Here is a 24279-nt window from a genome sequence, read left to right on the forward strand (position 1 = left end):
TTAATGTTGCATCAGAATTTTCTGTTTTACAGGGTACATACATCAGTGTCTCACCTTTTTTGGCACCTTTTTTGTAATCATGCCATGGGGAATTTGAATCAAATTTCAGCCACTAATTACTGTGTGTGTGGAATGCTCTCCAATGTGCTGTTTGTGTTTATATATTGGTGGGGTTTGGTTTTGTTTTTAAAGGAAAAATGGGGAAAGGAACACTGGAACAGCCTGATTTCCCCCTCCCTCTCCCCTCCACACAATGCATGTTTGCTGCCCCATGCTGCTGTCTGAGCAGTAACTTTGTAACATCAGAGATAATCAGCCACTCATCAGTCCCTCCCTCCAGTTCACTAGCATACTTGGAGAGTCACTATTGCCCTCGTTGTCATGGCAATGGCTGCCTTTGACAACTGATTTGACTCAGACAACCACAATATTATTACAAAGAAGGGACCCAGGAGGAGCTGTAATGAAAGCAGGCTGGGTCTAAATAAGCTCCTGGGGGTTTGTACTATGGTACATTACACTGTTTCTTTTCAAAAGGTAATTGTTATTTTCTTCAAAAAAAAAAAAAAAGGTTACATTAAAATAAGATAAAACATACAGGAAAAGCCTGGAATTTTGTATCTGCTTCTTACAAATTGAGGGCTACGGCTTTCTGAATATTTCTCTTTTTTAAAAAGTGGGACATTCTAGCTACGAGCCTCTACTCAATTTTCAGTTATACATTATTTTAAAGATGTAATTTAGAAGTTGCAGTAAACCAGAAGTTGCATTCAAAATGTTATGTCTGAATTCAGTTTAATTTAATTGCTTTTAATATATTGGTCAATATGGCACTGAGCGATAAAGTTATGGAGCTTCAAAAATTTTACAACAGCAACAAAATATACATTGAAGGCCACAAATGCATAAGCGCTTTATTATTTAAATAGCACACATATAAAAGATTTTCCTTCTATTAAAAAACAAAAATTCACAAACAAAAATCTTCATTTGTTTTATGAGAGCAACCTTAACTGAACAAAAATTTGGGAAATACAAAGTTAAGGATTAAAAAGCTGCACTCAGATTAGGAAATGCCAAATGAACATTGCCAATACAACCTTAATTCAGCTCCATTGCACATATGCATTAGGATACAATCTTTAATTGCATACAGAAATAACTACCTAAGAACATTTTGATGTCAGTGACTTTCCCAGCATCACATAGGACCTCAGGGGCAGAGGCATGGATAGAATCCAAGTCTCCATGTCAGCATTCAGCTGCCTTAACCAAGAAAATATCATTTCTCTTTCTGCAGTCACCTTCCTCATTCACTACAAACCTTCCAACTTCTGCACCAAAAGAGGTATGGGTCCTACAGACAGCAGACTCCTGCACTGTACAACCCCAATTCATCCCGAGCAGATCTGTCCTGTGCAATGAATGAAGGACCAGGAGCAAAAAGAATATGGGATCATGTAATATAAGACTATCATAATGCACACATACAAGGGGAGCAAATTAAGGTAGCAAGAAAAATGTGCTCTCTGGCATTTCCAAACTTGAGAGTGCTTGATTTGCAACCTGTTAATACTTTTTAATTCTTATCTTTCTATTGTTGAGTTTATTTATAAGAGCAACCTTAATTAATGTTAAAAGAAGTTTTTTGTTGTGACTATAATTTGAGACGGTATGCAAGTCAGTGGTGAATTATGTCCTACCACAGTTACTCCTCAGTCTTTTGCCATACTTTTCTGCTCACTTTCTGAAAAATATGTGGGCCCTTACTGTCCTTAACTTCATCTTGCTATCTTGCCATTGTGGTGTCATCAGTAGTTAAATAGGAAAGGCCATCTACTCACTTATCACCAGATTATGACTGACCCTAATGCAGTCATGCACTGGGGAGCAAAGGGGAGTAAGACCCCCCTGTACAACCACATTAGTGCTCAGTTACAAGTTAGAATTCTCTGTAGTAACTCAGATCCCACCCTATCTAACATCCCATCACAGGCCATTGGGCCTATTTACCATGAATAGTTAAAGATCAATTAATTGCCAACATCATGTTATCCCATCATACCATCTCCTCCATAAATTTATCGAGTTTAATCTTGAAACCAGATGGGTCTTTTGCCCCCACTGCTTCCCTTGGAAGGCTGTTCCAGAACTTCACTCCTCCGATGGTTAGAAACCTTCATCTAATTTCAAGTCTAAACTTCCCAATGGCCAGTTTATATCCATTTGTTCTTGTGTCCACACTGGTACTGAGCTTAAATAATTCCTCTCCCTCTCTGGTATTTATCCCTCTGATATATTTATAGAGAGCAATCATATCTCCCCTCAGCTTTCTTTTGGGTAGGCTAAGCAAGCTAAGCTCCTTGAGTCTCCTTTCATAAGACAGGTTTTCCATTCCTCGGATCATCCTAGTAGCCCCTCTCAGTACCTGTTCCAGTTTGAATTCATCCTTCTTTAACATGGGAGACCAGAACTGCACACAGTATTCCAGATGAGGTCTCACCAGTGCCTTGTATAATCAAAGACCCTAATTCAAGGAAACACTTAAACCCATGTTTAAGTCCTCCCTATTCATGGCTTCACTTTAGAGTGTGTATAAATCCTATGCTGCAACAGCTAAAAAGGAGTTAATGGACCGGACAGCTACTTCCGCACCTGGTTACTAATTAACTGACTAGCTTCAGTTCAGGCAGAAGGGGGTGGCTGCCAGAGAGGCTGTGGACTACCTTAGGGTCCACTCCTCTGCAGTGGTCTGGCAACGAGCTATCTAAGGAACCGTTCCAGAAACCCTACAGGGAGCGGGATGAAATTGCTGCCGAACAACTATGCAGATATTCCTTTCCCTCCCCCCACAAGGGGTTGGGGAGGAACTGAACATTAAGGTCCTCATTTGTCAAACCCTTGGGAAGATTACGATGCAAGGATTAAAGAGCGACCTGCCTAAGACAGAAGACATGAGAATGGGATCTTTATGGAGGAGAGGGACCAAGTCCCCTCAAATGTTCCCTGTTTCCTAGATAGAGTGCAGCAAGGTTGAGCAGCATCTGCTTGCCAAATACTCCCCCTCTAAACACATGGGCATGGAAGTGAAAGACTGAGGAGAGCCTTCACTCTGACTTCTGACCTCCCCATTCACGAGGTAGCACAGCTGTTTGTAGACTGGAGCAGAAATCACTATCTTGCCTTCATTCACTTGACATATTGAAGATCACCTCTGCAACTATGAGAGCTAGAGATGTAAATAAATAAATAAATGTTTAGGTTCTGGAGCCCAATTACGTAGCAATTTTTTTTTTTTAAAAAGCCATTCAACAGTGATTTGCACAGCCACATAAGGACATTGTGTGTTATATGTGTATGCTAAACAAGATCAACCCACATATAACACAGAAAGGAGGTAATGCTGGTCATATAGTCAGCAGCATGAATTTATGCTCGGCCATATTTTATATTTACCCAATAGTAGCCATCTTTTGCTGCAACAGCAAAATAAGGATGGCACAAGGGAGAACTGCAAAATCTTTATTTTCTTTATGGTTAGTACTGAACTTCAAACAGTTTCTCTCGCAGATAGATAGAACCACATCAGCCTAGTCTTTGGGAGCCATTTTCAGGAGCATAAAGTTCTCTGCATCTTTTGCAAGTGAGCAGAATCCCTTTGTCAGTAACAATATTTCCCACAGTACCAAGTATGTCCACAAAGTAACCACTAAAATGTTGGCAAGTCAAAGGAACCAACAAATTTTGTTAGTCAGCTAGTGCTGCCTTCCAATTTCTGAACAGGAATTATTGTGCAAGTCTTCTAGGACTCTGAGACTCCAATGAGAGACTGCTGAATTGGAATTAATTTGCAAACTGGATACAATTAACTTAGGCTTGAATAGAGACTGGGAGTGGATGGGTCATTACACAAAGTAAAACTATTTCCCCATGTTTATTACCCTCCTCCACCCCCCACTGTTCCTCAGATGTTCTTGTCAACTGCTGGAAATGGCCCACCTTGATTATCACTACAAAAGGTTGTCCCGTCCCCCCTCCGCGCTCTCCCGCTGGTAACAGCTCACCTTAAGTGATCACTCTCGTTACAGTGTGTATGGTAACACCCATTGTTTCATGTTCTCTATGTATATAAATCTCCCCACTGTATTTTCCACTGAATGCACCCGATGAAGTGAGCGGTAGTTCATGAAAGCTTATGCTCAAATAAATTTGTTAGTCTCTAAGGTGCCACAAGTACTCCTTTTCTTTTTGCGAATACAGAGTAACATGGCTGCTACTCTGAAACCTGAGGGGATAGTGGCTCATTTGACAAGAGAAGTATTTTATATGCTATACTGTATTAGATCTAGCTAACTAGAACTGCTTTTGTCATAGAGAAGAGATGTCACTATAGGAGACCTTCACTGAATTTATATAAAATGGCAAAATCCAGCCCCATGTACTAATATAACCATCCCTATATGCTAATAATGTATGTCACTCAGTACTGTATTGTACTTCTCCATAAACTGGAACCTTTCCAGAGAACATATAATTAAGCTAGTTTGACAGGTGTTTTCAATGAGCCTAATGATTTGGAAACATTTTAATGTAGAATTTAGAACATTGCTGTATGTCACAAAATGTATAGCAGATGTGAGGTCCTGCTGGATCATAATTTGCCACTTGCTAGAGCTTCCTGTGAGTCAGGTGCCTATTTTTGTTTCCATGGCTTTAAAGGAGACAAAGAAAAGGTAGGCATTAGAGAGGGCTGGAAAATTTTTTCCAAAATTTCATCATGTTGAAATATACTGTTTCATCTAAGTCAACCTGTTTCCACAGAACTTTTATTGGAAAGGGTTTGGGGTCCAGGGAGAGAGAGAGAGGGGCTCCCTGCTTGTCCTGACTTACAGTGGTCTGGAATGAAAAACTGCTCTGAATCAGGAAGAGCAGGGACTTACACCTGGGTCTCCTATGTCCCACCCCAGTGCGCTAACCACCAGGTGAGAAAGAGAAAGACGCTCCCCTCCTCTCCCTCTTATAAACATGTGAAAGGTTTTGTTTTCCTTCCAGGGCAGAACAAAAACAAATTAAAAAACCCTGCAAGTGCTGCAAAATGTAACTGTCACCCTCCTGCTAGATCTATTAGCCATATCTACATATCCCCTTCACTTTCTGTCTGAAACCTTAATTTTTAAAGCTTTATTTGTGGAACATGCAAGAAGAGGTACATTTTCAATCTGTGTGCCTGTTAATTGCAAAACCTTTACTTACTGTAGTCACGAGCACCACAGAGGTACTTATACATAGATAAAATAAATACCTTTGACAGAGTATGCGCAGTACTGTAGCTCCTCATGCATCTCTTTGAAAGCGTATGCATTACCTTAGTAGCCAGAATGGAGGAAAAAACAGGCCAGGTCTACACTAGGAAATGAGGCATGTTTTAAACACATTAGCTAACGTGTTAAAATCCTAACTTAGCCCTGGTCTACACTAGGACTTTAGGTCGAATTTAGCAGCATTAAATCGATGTAAACCTGCACCCATCCACACGATGAAGCCCTTTATTTCAACTTAAAGGGCTCTTAAAATCGATTTCCTTACTCCACCCCTGACAAGTGGATTAGCGCTTAAATCGGCCTTGCCGGGTCGAATTTGGGGTACTGTGGACACAATTCGACGGTATTGGCCTCCGGGAGCTATCCCAGAGTGCTCCATTTTGACCGCTCTGGACAGCACTCTCAACTCAGATGCACTGGCCAGGTAGACAGGAAAAGAACCGCGAACTTTTGAATCTCATTTCCTGTTTGGCCAGCGTGGCAAGCTGCAGGTGACCATGCAGAGCTCATCAGCAGAGGTGACCATGATGGAGTCTCAGAATCGCAAAAGAGCTCCAGCATGGACCGAACGGGAGGTACGGGATCTGATCGCTGTATGGGGAGAGGAATCCGTGCTATCAGAACTCCGTTCCAGTTTTCGAAATGCCAAAACCTTTGTCAAAATCTCCCAGGGCATGAAGGACAGAGGCCATAACAGGGACCCGAAGCAGTGCCGCGTGAAACTGAAGGAGCTGAGGCAAGCCTACCAGAAAACCAGAGAGGCGAACGGCCGCCCCAGGTCACAGCCCCAAACATGCCACTTCTATGATGAGCTGCATGCCATTTTAGGGGGTTCAGCCACCACTACCCCAGCCGTGTTGTTTGACTCCTTCAATGGAGATGGAGGCAATACGGAAGCAGGTTTTGGGGACGAAGAAGATGATGATGATGACGAGGTTGTAGATAGCTCACAGCAAGCAAGCGGAGAAACCGGTTTTCCCGACAGCCAGGAACTGTTTCTCACCCTGGACCTGGAGCCAGTAGCCCCCGAACCCACCCAAGGCTGCCTCCTGGACCCAGCAGGCGGAGAAGGGACCTCTGGTGAGTGTACCTTTTAAAATACTATACATGGTTTAAAAGCAAGCATGTGAAAGGAGTACTTTGCCCTGGCATTCGCGGCTCTCCTGGATATACTCCCAAAGCCTTTGCAAAAGGTTTCTGGGGAGGGCAGACTTATTGCGTCCTTCATGGTAGGACACTTTACCACTCCAGGCCAGTAACACGTACTCGGGAATCATTGTACAACAAAGCATTGCAGTGTATGTTTGCTGGCGTTCAAGCAACATCCGTTCTTTATCTCTCTGTGTTATCCTCAGGAGAGTGAGATATAATCCATGGTCACCTGGTTGAAATAGGGTGCTTTTCTTCAGGGGACACTCAGAGGAGCCCATTCCTGCTGGGCTGTTTGCCTGCGGCTGAACAGAAATGTTCCCCGCTGTTAGCCACAGGGAGGGGGGAGGGTTGAGGGGGTAGCCACGCGGTGGGGGGAAGCAAAATGCGACCTTGTAACGAAAGCACATGTGCTATGTATGTAATGTTAACAGCAAGGTTTACCCTGAAAGAGTGTAGCCAGTGTTTTATAAAATGTGTCTTTTTAAATACCGCTGTCCCTTTTTTTTCTCCACCAGCTGCATGTGTTTCAATGATCACAGGATCTTCTCCTTCCCAGAGGCTAGTGAAGATTAGAAAGAAAAAAAAACGCACTCGAGATGAAACGTTCTCCGAGCTCATGCTGTCCTCCCACACTGACAGAGCACAGACGAATGCGTGGAGGCAAATAATGTCAGACTGCAGGAAAGCACAAAATGACCAGGAGGAGAGGTGGCTGGCTGAAGAGAGTAAGTGGCGGGCTGAAGAGAGGGCTGAAGCTCGAATGTGGCGGCAGCGTGATGAGAGGAGGCAGGATTCAATGCTGAGGCTGCTGGAGGACCAAACCAGTATGCTCCAGTGTATGGTTGAGCTGCAGCAAAGGCAGCTGGAGCACAGACTGCCACTACAGCCCCTGTGTAACCAACCGCCCTCCTCCCCAAGTTCCATAGCCTCCACACCCAGACGCCCAAGAACGCGGTGGGGGGGCCTCCGGCCAACCAGCCACTCCACCACAGAGGATTGCCCAAAAAGAAGAAGGCTGTCATTCAATAAATTTTAAAGTTGTAAACTTTTAAAGTGCTGTGTGGCATTTTCCTTCCCTCCTCCACCACCCCTCCTGGGCTACCTTGGTAGTCATCCCCCTATTTGTGTGATGAATGAATAAAGAATGCATGAATGTGAAGCAACAATGACTTTATTGCCTCTGCAAGTGGTGATCAAAGGGAGGAGGGGAGGGTGGTTAGCTTACAGGGAAGTAGAGTGAACCAAGGGGCGGGGGGTTTCATCAAGGAGGAACAAACAGAACTTTCACACCGTAGCCTGGCCAGTCATGAAACTGGTTTTCAAAGCCTCTCTGATGCGTACCGCGCCCTCCTGTGCTCTTCTAACCGCCCTGGTGTCTGGCTGCGCGTAACCAGCAGCCAGGCGATTTGCCTCAACCTCCCACCCCGCCATAAACGTCTCCCCCTTACTCTCACAGATATTGTGGAGCACACAGCAAGCAGTAATAACAGTGGGAATATTGGTTTCGCTGAGGTCTAAGCGAGTCAGTAAACTGCGCCAGCGCACCTTTAAACGTCCAAATGCACATTCTACCACCATTCTGCACTTGCTCAGCCTGTAGTTGAACAGCTCCTGACTGCTGTCCAGGCTGCCTGTGTACGGCTTCATGAGCCATGGCATTAAGGGGTAGGCTGGGTCCCCAAGGATACATATAGGCATTTCAACATCACCAATAGTTATTTTCTGGTCTGGGAATAAAGTCCCTTCTTGAAGCTTTTGAAACAGACCAGAGTTCCTGAAGATGCGAGCGTCATGTACCTTTCCCGGCCATCCCACGTTGATGTTGGTGAAACGTCCCTTGTGATCCACCAGAGCTTGCAGCACTATTGAAAAGTACCCCTTGCGGTTTATGTACTCGCCGGCTTGGTGCTCCGGTGCCAAGATAGGGATATGGGTTCCGTCTATGGCCCCACCACAGTTAAGGAATCCCATTGCAGCAAAGCCATCCACTATGACCTGCACATTTCCCAGGGTCACTACCCTTGATATCAGCAGATCTTTGATTGCGTGGGCTACTTGCATCACAGCAGCCCCCACAGTAGATTTGCCCACTCCAAATTGATTCCCAACTGACCGGTAGCTGTCTGGCGTTGCAAGCTTCCACAGGGCTATCGCCACTCGCTTCTCAACTGTGAGGGCTGCTCTCATCTTGGTATTCATGCGCTTCAGGGCAGGGGAAAGCAAGTCACAAAGTTCCATGAAAGTGCCCTTACGCATGCGAAAGTTTCGCAGCCACTGGGAATCATCCCAGACCTGCAACACTATGCGGTCCCACCAGTCTGTGCTTGTTTCCCGAGCCCAGAATCGGCGTTCCACAGCATGAACCTGCCCCATTAGCACCATGATGCATGCATTGGCAGGGCCCATGCTTTCAGAGAAATCTGTGTCCATGTCCTGATCACTCACGTGACCGCGCTGACGTCACCTCCTCGCCCGGTAGCGCTCTGCCAGGTTCTGGTGCTGCATATACTGCTGGATAATGCGTGTGGTGTTTAATGTGCTCCTAATTGCCAAAGTGAGCTGAGCGGCCTCCATACTTGCCTTGGTATGGCGTCTGCACAGAAAAAAGGCGCGGAATGATTGTCTGCCGTTGCTCTGACGGAGGGAGGGGCGACTGACGACACGGCTTACAGGGTTGGCTTCAGGGGGCTAAAATCCACAAAGGGGGTGGCTTTACATCAAGGAGTAGTTCAGGCAGGACTTCACGGAGGGTTCCAATAAGAAATGGTGCACCTAAGTTATTGTTCTTATTGGAACAAGGAGGTTAGCCTGGCCTCTGATTGATACATGGCTAGATCTACCTCGCTGCACCTTCTCTGTGAGTGACTGCAGTGTGACCTAGAGGAATGAGTCCCCTAGACAGGGGAGAAGGCAAATGAGTACAAAACAAATCTGGTCTATTTCTTGTTTTGATCCACTCCATCTATCTTTTACATCTTTGGCTGGCAGCAGACAGTGCAGAAGGACATATTGCCTACCTGCTCACCATAAGACGGTTCAATAGGACTGACTGCCGGACTAAAGAGAATGACCTGGTTAAGTCACTAAAAATTTAGTCCCTGCGCCCATGTCTGCCCAGGCGCTCCTGATCGACCTCACACAGGCGACCAGGAGTACCTCGGACATGACGAGGACGGCTACCAGTCGTATTGTACCGTCTGCTGCCACAAGGCAATGGGTTGCTGCTACTGTGTAGCAATGCCGTACCGCGTCTGCCAGCACCCAGGAGACATACGGTGACGGTTACCTGAGCGGGCTCCATGCTTGCGGTGGTATGGCGTCCGCACAGGTAACTCAGGAAAAAAGGCGTGAAACGATTGTCTGCCCTTGCTTTCACGGAGGGAGGGAGGGAGGGAAGGGGGGACTGACGATATGTACCCAGAACCACCCGCGACAATGTTTCAGCCCCATCAGGCATTGGGATCTCAACCCAGAATTCCAATGGGCAGCGGAGACTGCGGGAACTGTGGGATAGCTACCCACAGTGCAACGCTCTGGAAGTCGACTCTAGCCTCGGTACTGTGGAAGCACTCCGCCGAGTTAATGCACTTAATGCACTTCTGTGGGGACACACACACTCGAATATATAAAACCGATTTCTAAAAAACCGACTTCTATAAATTCGACCTTATTCCGTAGTGTAGACATACCCATAGACAAGGTGCATTGTAGTTTTAACATGTTTGTTTGTTAAGTTTAAAGTTCACCTTGACCAACTAACACATTAAAACTACAAAGTGCCTTGTTTACACTAGGATTTAACATTGTTAGTTACCGTGTTAAAAACACACATTTTCTCCTAGTGAAGATAGGGCCTTATGTTAGTGTAAATCCTGAGTAACTCCCATTGAAGCCAACAGTCCTAATTCTCTTCAGTGAAACACCACTGACTGCTGTGGAGTTACTCCCGATTTACACCAGTGTAACTCAGGGCTTGCATACACAAACATTTAGTTCTTGGCAAGCTGGACTGTAAATCTACCCCACACTAAGCATCGGTGTGGACCCTGCTGATATGTGCTAACAGTTTCCGAGTGTGCTTTAATCTACTCCACTTTGAAACCCAGTAGATAATCAAAGCACACTAGGAACCCATTAGTGCATAGTACACAGACACTTAGTGTGTGGCAGGCTAGCACAGTATTATACCCCAGCTTGCTGCGACCTAAATGTTAATGGAAACAAGCCCTCAGAGGAGAGCCAGGCACATGAACATTATGAAGTTAATGGTGCAGGACTGGTGTATGTGAGATCAAAATCAAGCCAAATACATAGCGTGTGGTGTAGGTACTAAACAGTTTTTATTAACACAAGTGTGGGACAACTTCATTATTTATGAGTGAGGAGGAGGTGGAGGGAGTTTTGCAGGTCTCCTCAAAGTGTAGCAATAAGAATTTGATAGCAGTGCAAACCAGTACCAAATTTTGTTTATTCAGTTATTCATTTTAATTTTATGTCTCCTTCCTCTTTAACCTGTTTAAAGTATGTTAATTTCTATGGCTCCAATCATGGAACCATCTTCAGTGTAAATCCAGAGGAAGCCCATTGGCTTTGCTGGAGTTGCTCTGGATTTTCATCAATATGAGTGAGGTCAGATTTTGAAGAAAGTCATGCTTATTTTGGAAGTTTCCCCATGCCTGAGGATTGACTCTACAAAGACTTCAGGATCGGATGCTTTGGAAAAAATTATGGAATTTTACGGGAGGAGCTTATTAACATTCCCACCTGCCATATAAAGGTATTCATAATATGAATCTCTGAATTTATGTGATGGCTGCTATGACCACTGTATGAAGTATAATATGTGGGGATGGAAGACAAGTCCTGAAATACAGTGAGGAAGCCTTTCCTCACAACATTTCCATTTCTCTGGAAGCATGAGAGACACCCGAAATCTCATGAGAGTATTTTCTCTTATTTCCAAACCAATTTTGCAGACCAAAGAGTATTTCCTAACGTTTAGATAAGCATCTAAAATTGTGTGTGTTTATCCAAACCTGACAGAATCAGATGAAGTTTGCTTATAACATCTAAACATCTCATTTATAGGCTGTTGTGCTTCCATGTATATTTCATAGACTCCACATGCAAAACAATATTTAAAAAAACACTGGACTGGGAGTACATCTTCCCCTGAATTTGCACAGTGCAGAGCACAATATTAGTGCTCACTTAATAAACTAACCCTTTTACGTGACAATATTGTATCTTAACTGTGTTTAAACAATTTTTGGACATAGCCCAATGCTGCTCACGCAATGCACACTGTAATGAGTGAAAGAAATTACTTGCAATAACAACGGGTACAAAAATTACTTTCCTGGTGGTAATATCATAAATGGCCTTGAATGTTTACAAAGCTCCATTCTCAGAGTGCAGCAAGTATTTCCCATAAAGTATTTGGCAGGTGTGGCCAAAGGCATTTTTATCCCCCATCAGCTCCTGATGAAGAATGTGACCTATGCTGTCCAATGCAGGGATCTTGACACAATTCTCTCTCTCTCTCTGACCTTGAGGCAGGGGTGAAAGTAAGTTGAGTGACTTACCGGTATGCTGGGGCCAGCTCTGGCCCCCGGAAGGGGCAAGGCCTAGGGCGGAAGGGGCGGGGTTGAGGGGGTCAGAGCCAGCCCCAGCCCACCCTGTAAGGTAAGTGCCCCCCCCCGGGGTAGCAGCAGCAGCCCGGGGCTCCGGGGGCTATTTAAAGGGCCCAGGGCTTCCCTCTTCTACCGCCCTGGCCCTTTAGATAGCCACTGGAGCCCTGCAGCTGCTATCCCAGGGCTCCAGCAGCTGGGCTCTGGAGGCAATTTAAAGGGCCTGGGGCTCCAGCCACTTCTGGGAGCCCCAGGTCCTTTAAATTGCCTCCTGGGGAAGCCGGGCTGCCCCAGTAGGGTGCACCGGCTCTTGCTGGTACGGTGTACCAGGGCGTACCGGCTTACTTTCACCTCTGCCTTGAGGTTAGATTAGATTGCTGTAATGTCCTCTGCGTGGGGCTACCTTCTGAGACAACTCAGAAACTGAAGCTAGTGCAGAATGCAGCGCACAGCTTATTACGCAACTTCATGTCAACAGCTTGTCACTCCAACGTTCTGGAATATGCACTGGCTGCCAGCAGGTTTCTGGGTGGACTACAAGGTGTTAACGGTCATGGTTTGAGACCTGATTACCTGAGAGATTGAGTCATAGAGTTCAGGGCCAGAAAGGACCACCAGCTCATCTTGTCTCACCTCCTGTATATCACAGGCCACCAACACCACCCAGCGCCCACACACTAAACCTGACACCCAACATCAGATCACAGCATTACAGCTCACAGGAGATTAGACTATTGGTGCCACAGGCACAGAATAGGAGGGGCAGAGGTGCATCAGTGCCTGAGGTCCCAGCATTGTCAGGGAATTAATGTCCAACCTAAACCTCCCTTGCTGCAATTTAAGCTCATTGCCTCTTGTCCTATCCTCAGAGGTTAAGAAGAACAATTCTTCTCCCTCCTCCTTGTAACAGCCTTTTATGTACTTGAAAACTGCCAACATGTCTCAGTCTTCTTTTCTCCAGAAGAAACAAGCCCAGTTTTTTTCAGACTTCACTCACAGGTCATGTTTTCTACACCTTTAATCATTTTTGTTGCTCTTTTCTGGAGTTTCTCCAAATTTGTCCACATCTTTCCTGAAACACAGTGCCCAGAGCTGGACACAATACCCCAGTTGAGGCCTAATTAGCACGGAGTAAGCAGAAGAATTACTTCTCCTTTCTTGCTTACATCACTCCTGCTAATAAATCCCAGAATGGTGTTTGCTTTTGTTGCAACAGTGTTACATTATGATCTCATTTGCCTTTTTCACAGCCACATCACATTGGTGGCTCATAGTCATCCTGTGATCAACGCACATACCCAGGCAATCTCCTCCTCTGTCGTTTCCAACTAATGAACCCCCAGCTCATAACAGAAATTCTTATTAAACCTTAAGTATATGACCTTGTACTGTATAGTATTGAATTTCATCCCATTTCTGTCACTCCAGTCTTCAAGGTCATCCAGCTCTTCCTGTACAATAATCTCATTCTCGTCTGTATTGGCGATGCCTCCCAACTTTGTATCATCAGCAAACTTCACTACATGCATCCAATGAAGTGAGCTGTAGCTCACAAAAGCTTATGCTCAAATAAATTTGTTAGTCTCTAAGGTGCCACAAGTACTCCTTTTCTTTTTGCGGGTACAGACTAACACGGCTCCTACTCTGAAACTTCATAGGTGCACACTTACGTTTTGTGCCAAGGTCATTCATAAAAATATCAAATAAGATTGATTCTAAGATGGATCCTTGAGGAACTCCACTAGTTACCTTCCTCTAGTCTGATACAGATCTTCCCTAATTTAAATAAGAGTGTCCCATGAAATACCATGTCAAATGCTTCACTGAAGTCCAAAGTATATTAGATCTACTGCACTTCCTTTATTTAAACAAACAATCAGTTATTTTCCTTAAAGGAGGACATAAGAGTCATAGATTTTGAGACCAGAAGGAACCACTATGATCATCTAGTCTGACCTCCTGTATAACACAGGCCCCAAAATTGGCCCCAAATAGTTCCTAGAGCAGAGCTTTTAGAAAAAACCCAATCTTAATTTTAAAATGGTTAGTGAAGAATAATCTACCATGACCCTTGGTAAATTGTTCAAATGGTTAAAAAATTTACACCTCATTTCCAGTCTGAATTTGTCTAACTTCATCTTTTAGCCATAGGATCATGTTATACCCTTATCTGCTAGATTAAAGAGCCCATTATTAAATATTTGTTCCCCATGTGGGTACTTACAAGTCATCAAGTCATCCCTGAACCTTCTTTTTGTTAAGATAAATAGCTTGAGCTCTTTGAATCTATCACCATAAGATTTTGTAATCTTTTAATCATTCTTGTGGCTCTTCTCTGAACCCTCTCCAATTTATCAGGTTAGTCTGATATAATCTACCTTGGATAAGACAATGTTGCATTACATCCTTTTTTCCATTTACCTCCATGAATTTAATTCGTCTTTCCTTCACAATTTATTCTAAAGTCTTGCATTCTACTGATGTCAGACAAACAGGTCTGAGTTTCTGGATCACTGTTTTCCCCTTTTAAAATATAGATATGATGTTAGCGATTCTCTACCCATATGGTACTATCCCCAAATAGATACATTTATTCAAAATCCTTGCTACCAGACTAGCACTCTCGTGTGCTGTTCTTTCAGTATTCTGGAATGGAAATTATCTGGCCTCCCTGGTTTGAGCACATTAAGCTCTAAGGTTTTCTTCCATCTCAGATGTGGTAATTTCTATTTCTAGGCACTCATTTCCATCAGTCGTACTGCCTTCATGCATATTAATTAATTAATCCATATTATCATCTTTATTAAAAATCAAAGCAAAGTACTCACGTGGTCACGTTTGTGACCAGTGGAGGTGCTCAAACTGATGTTGCCACACACCATAGAGAAGCGGACTGCCAGCAGGGTATTCTGCAAGAGGGGTCTTTGACTTTCCAACTCTCTGCCCACCTTGGTCTTCTAGATTTCAGATTTGTTAACCTTCTAGACACACAGAAAAACGTATCTATCCCCTCCCCTGACACACACACACACACACACACACACACACACACACACACACACACACACTTACTTCTGGGGTCAGAGTGGCCCCAAGGACTGGAGAGGTTTGAGTTAACTATATATTAAATAAATATCCATCTGCAAATATAATTATGTACAAAACTCAGAACATTTCTTTCTGTTGTATATCTTAAGTATGCCCAGGAGATAGGATGGACACATATAGAGGCTTTTATAAACCTAAATAAAGAGCTTTATAAGCTTAATGGTGATCACCAGTGAAATGCATCCACCACAGGGGTAAAACTTATTAGTGTCCATTTAATAATTCACAATATAACCCAACATTGTAGGGCAAGCAGTGAAGAAAAATACACTTAAGTACCCACTTAAAACTGCAAAAGGAATTTAAGGAGGCAGAATGTAATTATCCATGTTGGAACTGGGCCAGGACACCAGGCTCTACACCACGGCTGACACAGAAAGAGGCTTGGGAACATCAATATCACAAGTGGTCAAGATCTCCATTTTACATCTCATGCAAAGCACAGCACCTCCAGCAGCAGTGTCCCCTGATATCACCATGTTCAGGCACCAGTTCAACATTGGCTCACAGAGCCACTGACTCTCCTTGAGCAACTTCCTCGAAGGTCTTACAGCTACATACTGATGTGACCCAATGGTGTGTTTCGTTTGTGAAATAAGACAGGATTGCAGCACAAACTGCTACATCTACAGGTTGTAAAGAAGTCCAAAGGAAAGAGTCAGCTAAGGCTGAAAACCTCCTTAACTTACCCAGTCCTGCCTAGGCACGGCCGCGTGCGTATAACACCACACTGTTCAGATACCGAAGGTGCCTTGGTGGAAGAACTTGCACTAACAGAGTTTTATCTTATCTTTGTTTAATCTAGACCCTTAGCACAGATTTTTGTAAGTGCACACCCCCATATTTCATTGAGTAACAATATGATGCCAGCTGCTCTTGTGTCTCCAGGGAGAATAGGATTAGGTTCATAATGTACAGTCTGTCTTTTTTATGCAGCATGACAGAAGAACTTGTGACCATTGAGTTTCATCAACAGATATCCAGCTCCCTGTGAAATGGACCCAGATCAACCTGGCTAAAGAAAAACTGTAACAGAATCTTTATAAATACAAGGCACTTTTAAACTAAGCCATATGGTCATGATTAATAGCAAAAGGTCTCACCCCCTCTTTCTGAATAAACAGCAATGTCTATTAAAATACCATTTACACAGAAGTACTTGTTATACTGACAAAGATTATCAGGATTCAAGTAAGAAAATGGACAAAATTAGAGCTATGATAATAAATGCCTGGCTCAAATGGAGAGAGATAAATCATGTAGTAGTATGTGACAAGAAGATATGAGTTAGATCAAAACGGAAAGTCTATAAAACCATGGTCTGCCCAGTTTTAGTGTATCGCACTGAGCATTGGGCAACAAAGAAAAAGCATAAGCAAATGATCTGTTCAACAGAGGTGCGAATGTTGAGATGGATGAAGGATGTAAGTAAGAAATACCATGTGAGGAACACGTAGTTACAGGTGAGGAACATGCTCAAAGTAACACCCATAAACGAAAAAATGAAGGGAGTACAGACTCAGATGGGTCAGTCATGTAAAGAGCAGTCCTGGCAACTATGTGGGTAAGAGTCCAACCGATCAAGACTGAAGCAAAAAGGGAGAGAGGCTGACCCAAGAAGAAGTGGTGGGATGTCATAAAGGAAGACATGTCAGCAGGTGGTGTGGTAGAGGATATGGCATTGAACAGAACACTTTGGAGGGAGAGGACTTGTAGAGCAGACCCCATTTCATGAAGTTTGCACAAGGAAGAGGAAGAAGAAGAAAGGGTCAGAAAAGCATTTGCCATCACTGCAGTTGAACTCTATCTCCTTCACCACTACCACCACCACTCCCCAACCCCCGTCTCTGGGAAACTTTAATGGATGTAGAACTATATTATTTATTTTCAAAAATTAGGCAGCAGATTGAAATTTTCCAAGCCAACCATCACGACTGAAATTATGTTCAAGGAAAGACTTTCAACACTCCAGAGAACATTATCTGAGCATATGGGCAGATTCTTCAGCGTAACTGAACTGTAATATTAATGGCATTAAAAGGGGTGTGGCCATTTTCACTTGTTTGTCAGGCCACAGTTTTTCCATTTCTCACAAAGCATGTAAATCCAGTAGCCATGCAAATGTAACTGGCGGTAACAATGCCTTTAAAATAAAATACCTTCCTCTCTCCCCGCAATAATGTGCTTGTTCTTGGAGAGAGCTCGGCCTGAGCAGCATTGGTTTAAGCCACACGCCGTCTCTCTCTGCAGCCTGCAAGTGGAGCACTCATACAGGAGCTGGGTGCATGTGCTGCTAAATTTCCATTATGCTTCCAACTCAAAGAAAGTGGGAGCCAGCAGCTGGCCAACTATCAGATTGCCCTCCTACCACCAGTCTCTTTGATGGCAACTTGATGCCTCCAATCCATTGAAAGGAAACTAAATAAGATCTTAAAAGTAAGGTCCTGATCATGCTCCCAGTGAAGCCAAGGGCAACGCTCCCAGTGATGTCAATGGGAACAGGACCAGGTCCTAATATTTTAAAGATTCCATGGTGCATATTTATTTATTTTCAGGACACTTTGCACTTAAAATTCCAAGCTGGTTTCTGATCTGGACTGGCTCAAAAACACTGACTTGATAAGGAGCCACAGAACTGGTTCTACTCCCACCTCCACCGCTGTCACACACATACTCATTGTCTCTCTCTTTTACATAATCCACTGACAGGATCATTCTCGTCAACTGCCTAAAATCAAAACCTGCCAAGCAGTCGTAGGAGGCAATGCACTGTGGCTGAGATAGAAGCACTACAAATCATGCTGTGAAATATGCATGGCAACACAGCCAGCTATATCTTTACAGTTATCTAGTTATCTACAAAGCCTTGGGGGGGGAGGGAAGAAGTATTTGTTTTTAGCATAAAACAAGGCATCTTCATTAGCACATCATTTTAGATAGCATTTAAGTTTGTCAGAAATGACCTAATTAAAGCAGAAAATGATCTGGGAAGAACAAGAATCTTCAACCTGAAATATAAGGGAATGAAGGACGTGGCACAATTCCCATTAAAGTCACTGGAAACACTCCATTTGACTTCAGTGAGAGTTGGATCAGGCCTTAAATCTGTGTGATAATCATGTCATTTGTAGAGGAGCCAGAATGCATTTATTAACATGTATCAGCTTCAACATCTCCCCCGACTTAGGGTTCTTTTTGTGTCTATTCACCAATGCCAGAATTATCCTTTACATTTGGATCATCTCTTTCTCCAAACTTCCTGCCCATTTCTTCTCCTCAGGAAGGAATTGCTTCTCACTGTTCTAGGTATATTTGGGATTGTAAACAAGGATTAATCATAAAGGATGGACATCAATCTGGTTACAAATTAGGTCCAAATCCTGCAGTCCTTACTCAAACATTATGCAGTCAAAACTCCCATTGAAGTCAACAGCACTTTAGTCTGAATAAGGTCTGCAGAATTTAGCCTCAGATTTCAGAATTTTTCTAGAAATAAGCTATAAATGTCTCTTAAAGAAGCCAAGGATCTGTTTCTGTGTGGGTCTCTGGATGGGGGTGAGTAAGAGAGGTGCAGTTATTTGCATTAATGCATCTGCAACATAATGTTCCTTTGGAAAACCAACAGGAATAATTACTACCAATTTAAATACTGTAGGCTGTAAGTGTAACAGCTGCACTTCTCAAAGGAAGCTGTGATTTTATTTTCTCTACAAACAAACACTCTCTCAACACCCCTGCCACGTAGGTAGGCATGTACTGGAAAAACTAAGGCAGAGAAGTGAAGAGATTTGGCCAAGGCTACACAATGAGAAAATGGCACAGATAGATTGCAGGAGTTCCTGACTCCAAATCTGTGCTCATTCCACAAGCCTACATTGTCTCTCACTTCATACTAGGGCTATTAGAATCTACTGAGCTATCAAACAGTTACAAAAGGGCATTCTATTGATGTGATAACCTCTTTAGTGTTGCCTGGCAGATCCTACAGCTGTCACCTACATATTATTCCCATTAGAGTCAACGGGAGATTTTCAAACATAAGAACTGTAAGATCAGGTCTTGGTATAACAACACAGTATGATGCACCAGAGTTTAAGAGCTGCACTGTGCAGTAAGCTTTGGTTACCCACTTCCCCTCTTTGCAAACCTATGCATGCCCAGTGAGCCTGACCAGCCAGACTGTAATGTCATTCTCAGAGGGCAGTACTTCTGGGAATCTGTCACAGTAAAAATTAATCAGCAGGTTTCTGACTCTGCAATGTCATTTACAGATCCATTACCTGTGTTCCCTGTACTTACTTATAACACTGGTATTAAAAATAACCCAATCTGTGATGGTGTCCAATGATCTTTGAACAAGAGTGCTCAGATAAAATTACCCATACTCACTGAGAAATTATTCTGGCCAACTGGGGTTCTTCAGAGTCTCCCAGATCCTCTGGGGATATTACTTACTAGCAATTCCAGACTCTACAATGACAAATTACACCTGACTGTGTAAATTAGGAAGTTATGTGGCCCTTCAAATGCAATCCCTTAAAGGCCAACCTCTTGAGCTATCTCTGTTAAACTATCATAACTGCACAAATGCCTTACATCAAACTCTGTGCTCAGGTGCACACATGTGTAAATTTGGAGTAACTTCAGTACAGTCAGTCTGGATTTACATCAGTCTGAATGAAAGTAGAATTTGGCCTTAATTTGGTCATGTTAAATTCCATCATATCCAAATACCTCTTTCATAAAAAGAGGATAGCTAGCAAGGGCAGAAATTGCTGGCCATGAAAATTAATCAATTGCAAATATGCAAAACAAAAGTTACCAGTAACTCTAAACACACTCCATCCCCTACTCCTAAGGACAAGATTCTGCCATCCATACTCCTGTTGAGTCCTACCATTGTACAAATAGCCTTGTTGATTTCAATGGGGCTACTCATGGAACAATTCAGAGCAGAAGCTGACCTTAGATTGCTATCTCCTCCTTTCTAGGAATCAAGTAATTCCAACACCACACAAAGGATAGGTTCAAGGTCTAGCAGAAATGATACGCTAACGTGTCGAATACATACAAATTAAATTACAAAAATGCTAAGTTTTCCACATTAAAGTCCTTAATAAGTACTTGTATCAGTTGATACAAGGAAGCTGTCCAGATATAGCAGACTAAACATCTGAGATAGATTAAAGTGACACTCTTAATTACACTCTTGTACATTTCTGTGTTAAGAAAAATTTTTGTAAGAAGCATTAGATTTTCTAGGAACATGGTTATGATTTTGTCTGCATTTCATTTAAAATAGATTCCTCCTTGTCCTCACTTAGCAAGTCAGATGAAAGGTCTGTAAGTAATCATTAGGATAAGACACAGTAACTAATTTAGAGACATTCTACCCAACATGCGCTGGAAAAATGAAAACTTTTTCTATGCAGATATTTGAACATCATTTGTAATTCAGTCTTTTTACATATAAATACTAACAAGAGCTGTACAAAACATTACTTTTAACACCATCCACAAATAATGGTGCTCAATTTATTTATGTTTGATATCCTAACTAAAGAAAAGAAAACTCTTTGTATCAAATAACAAACGTGTATGTCTGCAGAAACACTTGGACACAAATGCCACTAAAGAGAGCTAGTTTTCTTGTAAGTTTAAAACTTAGTATTTTTAGTAGGATTTTTTTAATGTCCCTTTTTAAAAAGACACTGGGATTTTGGAAAAGAGAATTACTTTGTAAGCAGATGAGTCATCCAGGGTAAAGAGATATGACACAAACATTACGAACAGTGAATATTGTGCCCATACCTATATTTCATGCCAGTCTGCTTTGCAGTTGATTCTTTTAAAGAGATATGGTGCTGAGGGGTAAATGTCCCCAAACTGCGAGCAATAATAGCCACCGTCCGGAATTTTGCCCGGGCTGCATTCACTACGTTTGGGGTAGTGGTGTTCTGTTTGCTGATAAGCCTGTCTTCACCATTTCGATTCTTCAAGTTATGTTCCGTACAAGCTATGGAAACTTGCATGGCTCCCGCAATAAATCTTTATTCACAATCCAAATCTTAGAGAGTACTCAAACCTTCTCAGACTCTGAGAACTGGGCTATAGGACACTGAATAGCTGGAGATTTTAGTCCCAAATGCTGCTAAACAAGTCTTCAAATCTGAACTCAAAAGATGACTGAAAGTAGTAGAAGCAGCAGTGGTAGATGGTGCAGGTAGAGGAGAACAGTATGGTGTCCCTGGGATACAAGTAAACATATAAGCACTGAACTTGGTAAAGCAAGCAAGAGAGCAGACAACTTGATTTTCAAATCTTCCTTTGCAATAATATCTACTGCTTAAACAAAATCATCCACCTAGTCAAGTGCTTTCAGAAACATAAAGCTGTACCTTCATGATTAACCACAAGAAGCAACATCCACTCCGTCTTGATGCAGGCTTGCATCTGCTTGCTGGTTTTAAATCAATGCAGGCATACTGCAAGATGTGTCTTGAACACCCTCTGGATCACAAAATGCTGAACAGGCAAGCTTTGGAACTGAAGAAATGTCTAATCACAAGCAAGTCTCTAAAGACCAGGAATATCCATCTATTGTCTTTGTCAGATGCTGCAAAATACAACATCTAATCAGGACCCTTTTCACACATTCTTAGTTTCAAGCCCTGTAAAGACAAAGCTGTAAATCTGCACCGATATGGTTTTGCAGCTGCTCTGTGGAACATGCAGAGCTCCCTGTAAGAAGCTTGCAGAAAGCATGGGAACGGTTGCTTTTTCTTTTGTGTGCAACATAGAGACAGGCACTAGAAGCAGATTCTTCCCATAAAAATAATTGGCAGCACTGCTAATCAACCAGAGGACTCATCACAGTGACAGAACAAATTGACGTAAAAACATGTTAACTATAAAAATAGGGGGGAAGCACTCTGCTAATGTGTGCTGGTGAATTAACACATTAATCCCTTGTCTGGCTCACTAAGATACTGCTTTAAATCCCATGGTATCAGCATGCTAGGGTTAATCTTTTCTTCGTACAAGAATCCCAGCTAAATTAGCGATGGTACAAACTCTTCAAACCAATTCTGACTCACAACTTGCTGAAAATTGGGTTGCAATTAAACAAGGAAAGACTGGCACAAAGCTGACAAGTCATTGTCCATGCTCCACCCTGCTATGGAGCCACGTTTTCAAAAGGGTGTGCATGCTGGGCACATTGAGGAGGTGCGTTCAAATGGCTGAGTTGTGGGCATTGCCAGGGGGTAGGCACATGAAACCTATTTTCAGAATTGCACAGGACTCCCTCAGGATATGCTTAAGAACTAGTCACAGGCCAGGTAGGTGTAAAGTGGAGACACAGATGGATTCTAATTAGCCCTCCATTGGCTGCTGCCAACCACTACAACTTAAAAGAGACAGAATCTGGAGGCTGATGAGATGGGGGCAGAGTAGTGGTTAGAGATAGTAGAGGCTCAGATACCATGGTGATGAGCAGGGGTGCTGGAACAATTTGTATAGTGAGGGTGCTGAGAGCCATTGAACCAAACTGTAAATCTGGTATGTGGTGGAAACCACTTCAAGCCAGGGGGCTTGGAAGCACCCACCACATCACTAGTTCCAGCATCTAAATGGTGATAAGCACAAGAACTGAGACAGTGTTATGGATTAGATGTGGAAGAGAGACAGGCTCTCTGTATGTTGCTGTAGGAGATGGTTGTGGGAGATAGAGGCAAGCAAGATTTTTGGAGGGGGAGCTAGGAGCCAAGAGAAATACTGAAATTGTTTGCTCTGAGGTGAATAAGTTAGAGCAGTGGTTCTCAAACTAGGGCCGCTGCTTGTTCAGGGAAAGCCCCTAGCGGGCCAGGCTGGTTTGTTTACCTAACGCGTCCACAGGTTCGGCTGATCGCGGCTCCCACTGGCCGCGGTTCGCCGCTCCAGGCCAATGGGGGCTGCGGGAAGTGGCGCGGGCTGAGGGATGTGCTGGCCGCCCTTCCTGCAGCCCCCATTGGCCTGGAGCGGCGAACAGTAGTTCAGAACCACTGGAAGGAGCTAGGAAGCTCCAGCCACATACCTTTTCCACCCATAAATCACATTCCAGCCTTAAACTCCTACCCCGTGGAGATGCAAATATAAAGTGCCAAAATGAGACATCACTCACAGCAGGTTGTACAGATGTTCAATCTATTGCACCCAAGCCCACAGCAAGTTGTTGTGGTGAGTGCTGTGCTACACCAGCTCGTAGGTGTCTGGCAGCATGCTGGGTGCACCACACACTTGGGGGCAAGTGCTGGAGGTGCTCCAGGCATGGGCTCTTCAGGGTCTAGCCCTGGGTGGACATTCACACACTTTGTTTAACTGAGGATTCCTTCGTTAGCGCTGCCAGAAAGAAAAGTTGCAAGTACCCTGGGTGCAGCGACTTTAACAGTTATAAACAAATGAGATGATCCCAACAGTTCCCAACCCATCCCCTAGCTGGAAGCCCAAGCCAGGGGTATAAGCAGTAACAAGCTCCTGCTATAATCCCTTTGCATTGTCTTCTTGACAATGAGCCGCCGCCAGGTATCAGCAAATGCAGCTACTGCTGGCCCTTGTCAGCAACAGGGTGTGTCCTCAGCCCAGCTCTCAGGCCTGTTATCAGAGGCTTCCTTCCACAGCCAGCTCCCAGACCACTGCCTCTGGCCTGCTGTTCCTAGTCTCATGCAGCCTCTGGCACTTTCTCAAACCAGTCCCCTTCTGACCTATTGTAGTTCTTCCCTTTCCTGTGCTGGAGGGATTATGGATCCCCTCTGCTGTCTGGACATTGATCTGGAGGTAAACACAGTGCTCAGTAATGGGCCAACAGATTCATTACAAAATGATCATGTGTACTCTGCCTAGCTTCACTCACAACTCAAGTGCCACCTGCTCAGAGGTCAAAATGAGATGCCTGGCGCTCTTCTTCCTTGTGCATTTTGATCATCAATGAAACAATTAACTATATTAACATTTAAATAATGATTGTTAGGGGTAGTTAACATTGGAGCCTAAGTCCACACCATGGAGAGTCAAGCTGCGATCAGTAACAC

General features: G+C 43.6%; 1 protein-coding gene across 4 annotated transcripts in view; it reads right to left on the reverse strand.

The window, feature by feature from the left end:
- Nucleotides 1-22034, reverse strand: part of KCNAB1 (potassium voltage-gated channel subfamily A regulatory beta subunit 1) — a 167635-nt gene extending 145601 nt beyond the window's left edge. For 3 of the 4 annotated variants that reach the window (XM_074963734.1, XM_074963736.1, XM_074963735.1), the window contains exon 1: nt 21610-22034. In XM_074963734.1, the coding sequence (XP_074819835.1) occupies nt 21610-21664 (55 nt within the window). In that variant the 5' untranslated portion in view covers nt 21665-22034. Of the gene's footprint in view, nt 1-21022 lie in introns of all 4 variants that reach the window. The other variant, XM_074963731.1, reaches the window with a different exon arrangement.
- Nucleotides 22035-24279: the final 2245 nt, after the last annotated feature.

This window comes from Natator depressus, chromosome 9, assembly GCF_965152275.1.
Source record: "Natator depressus isolate rNatDep1 chromosome 9, rNatDep2.hap1, whole genome shotgun sequence".
Lineage (NCBI taxonomy): Eukaryota > Metazoa > Chordata > Testudines > Cheloniidae > Natator > Natator depressus.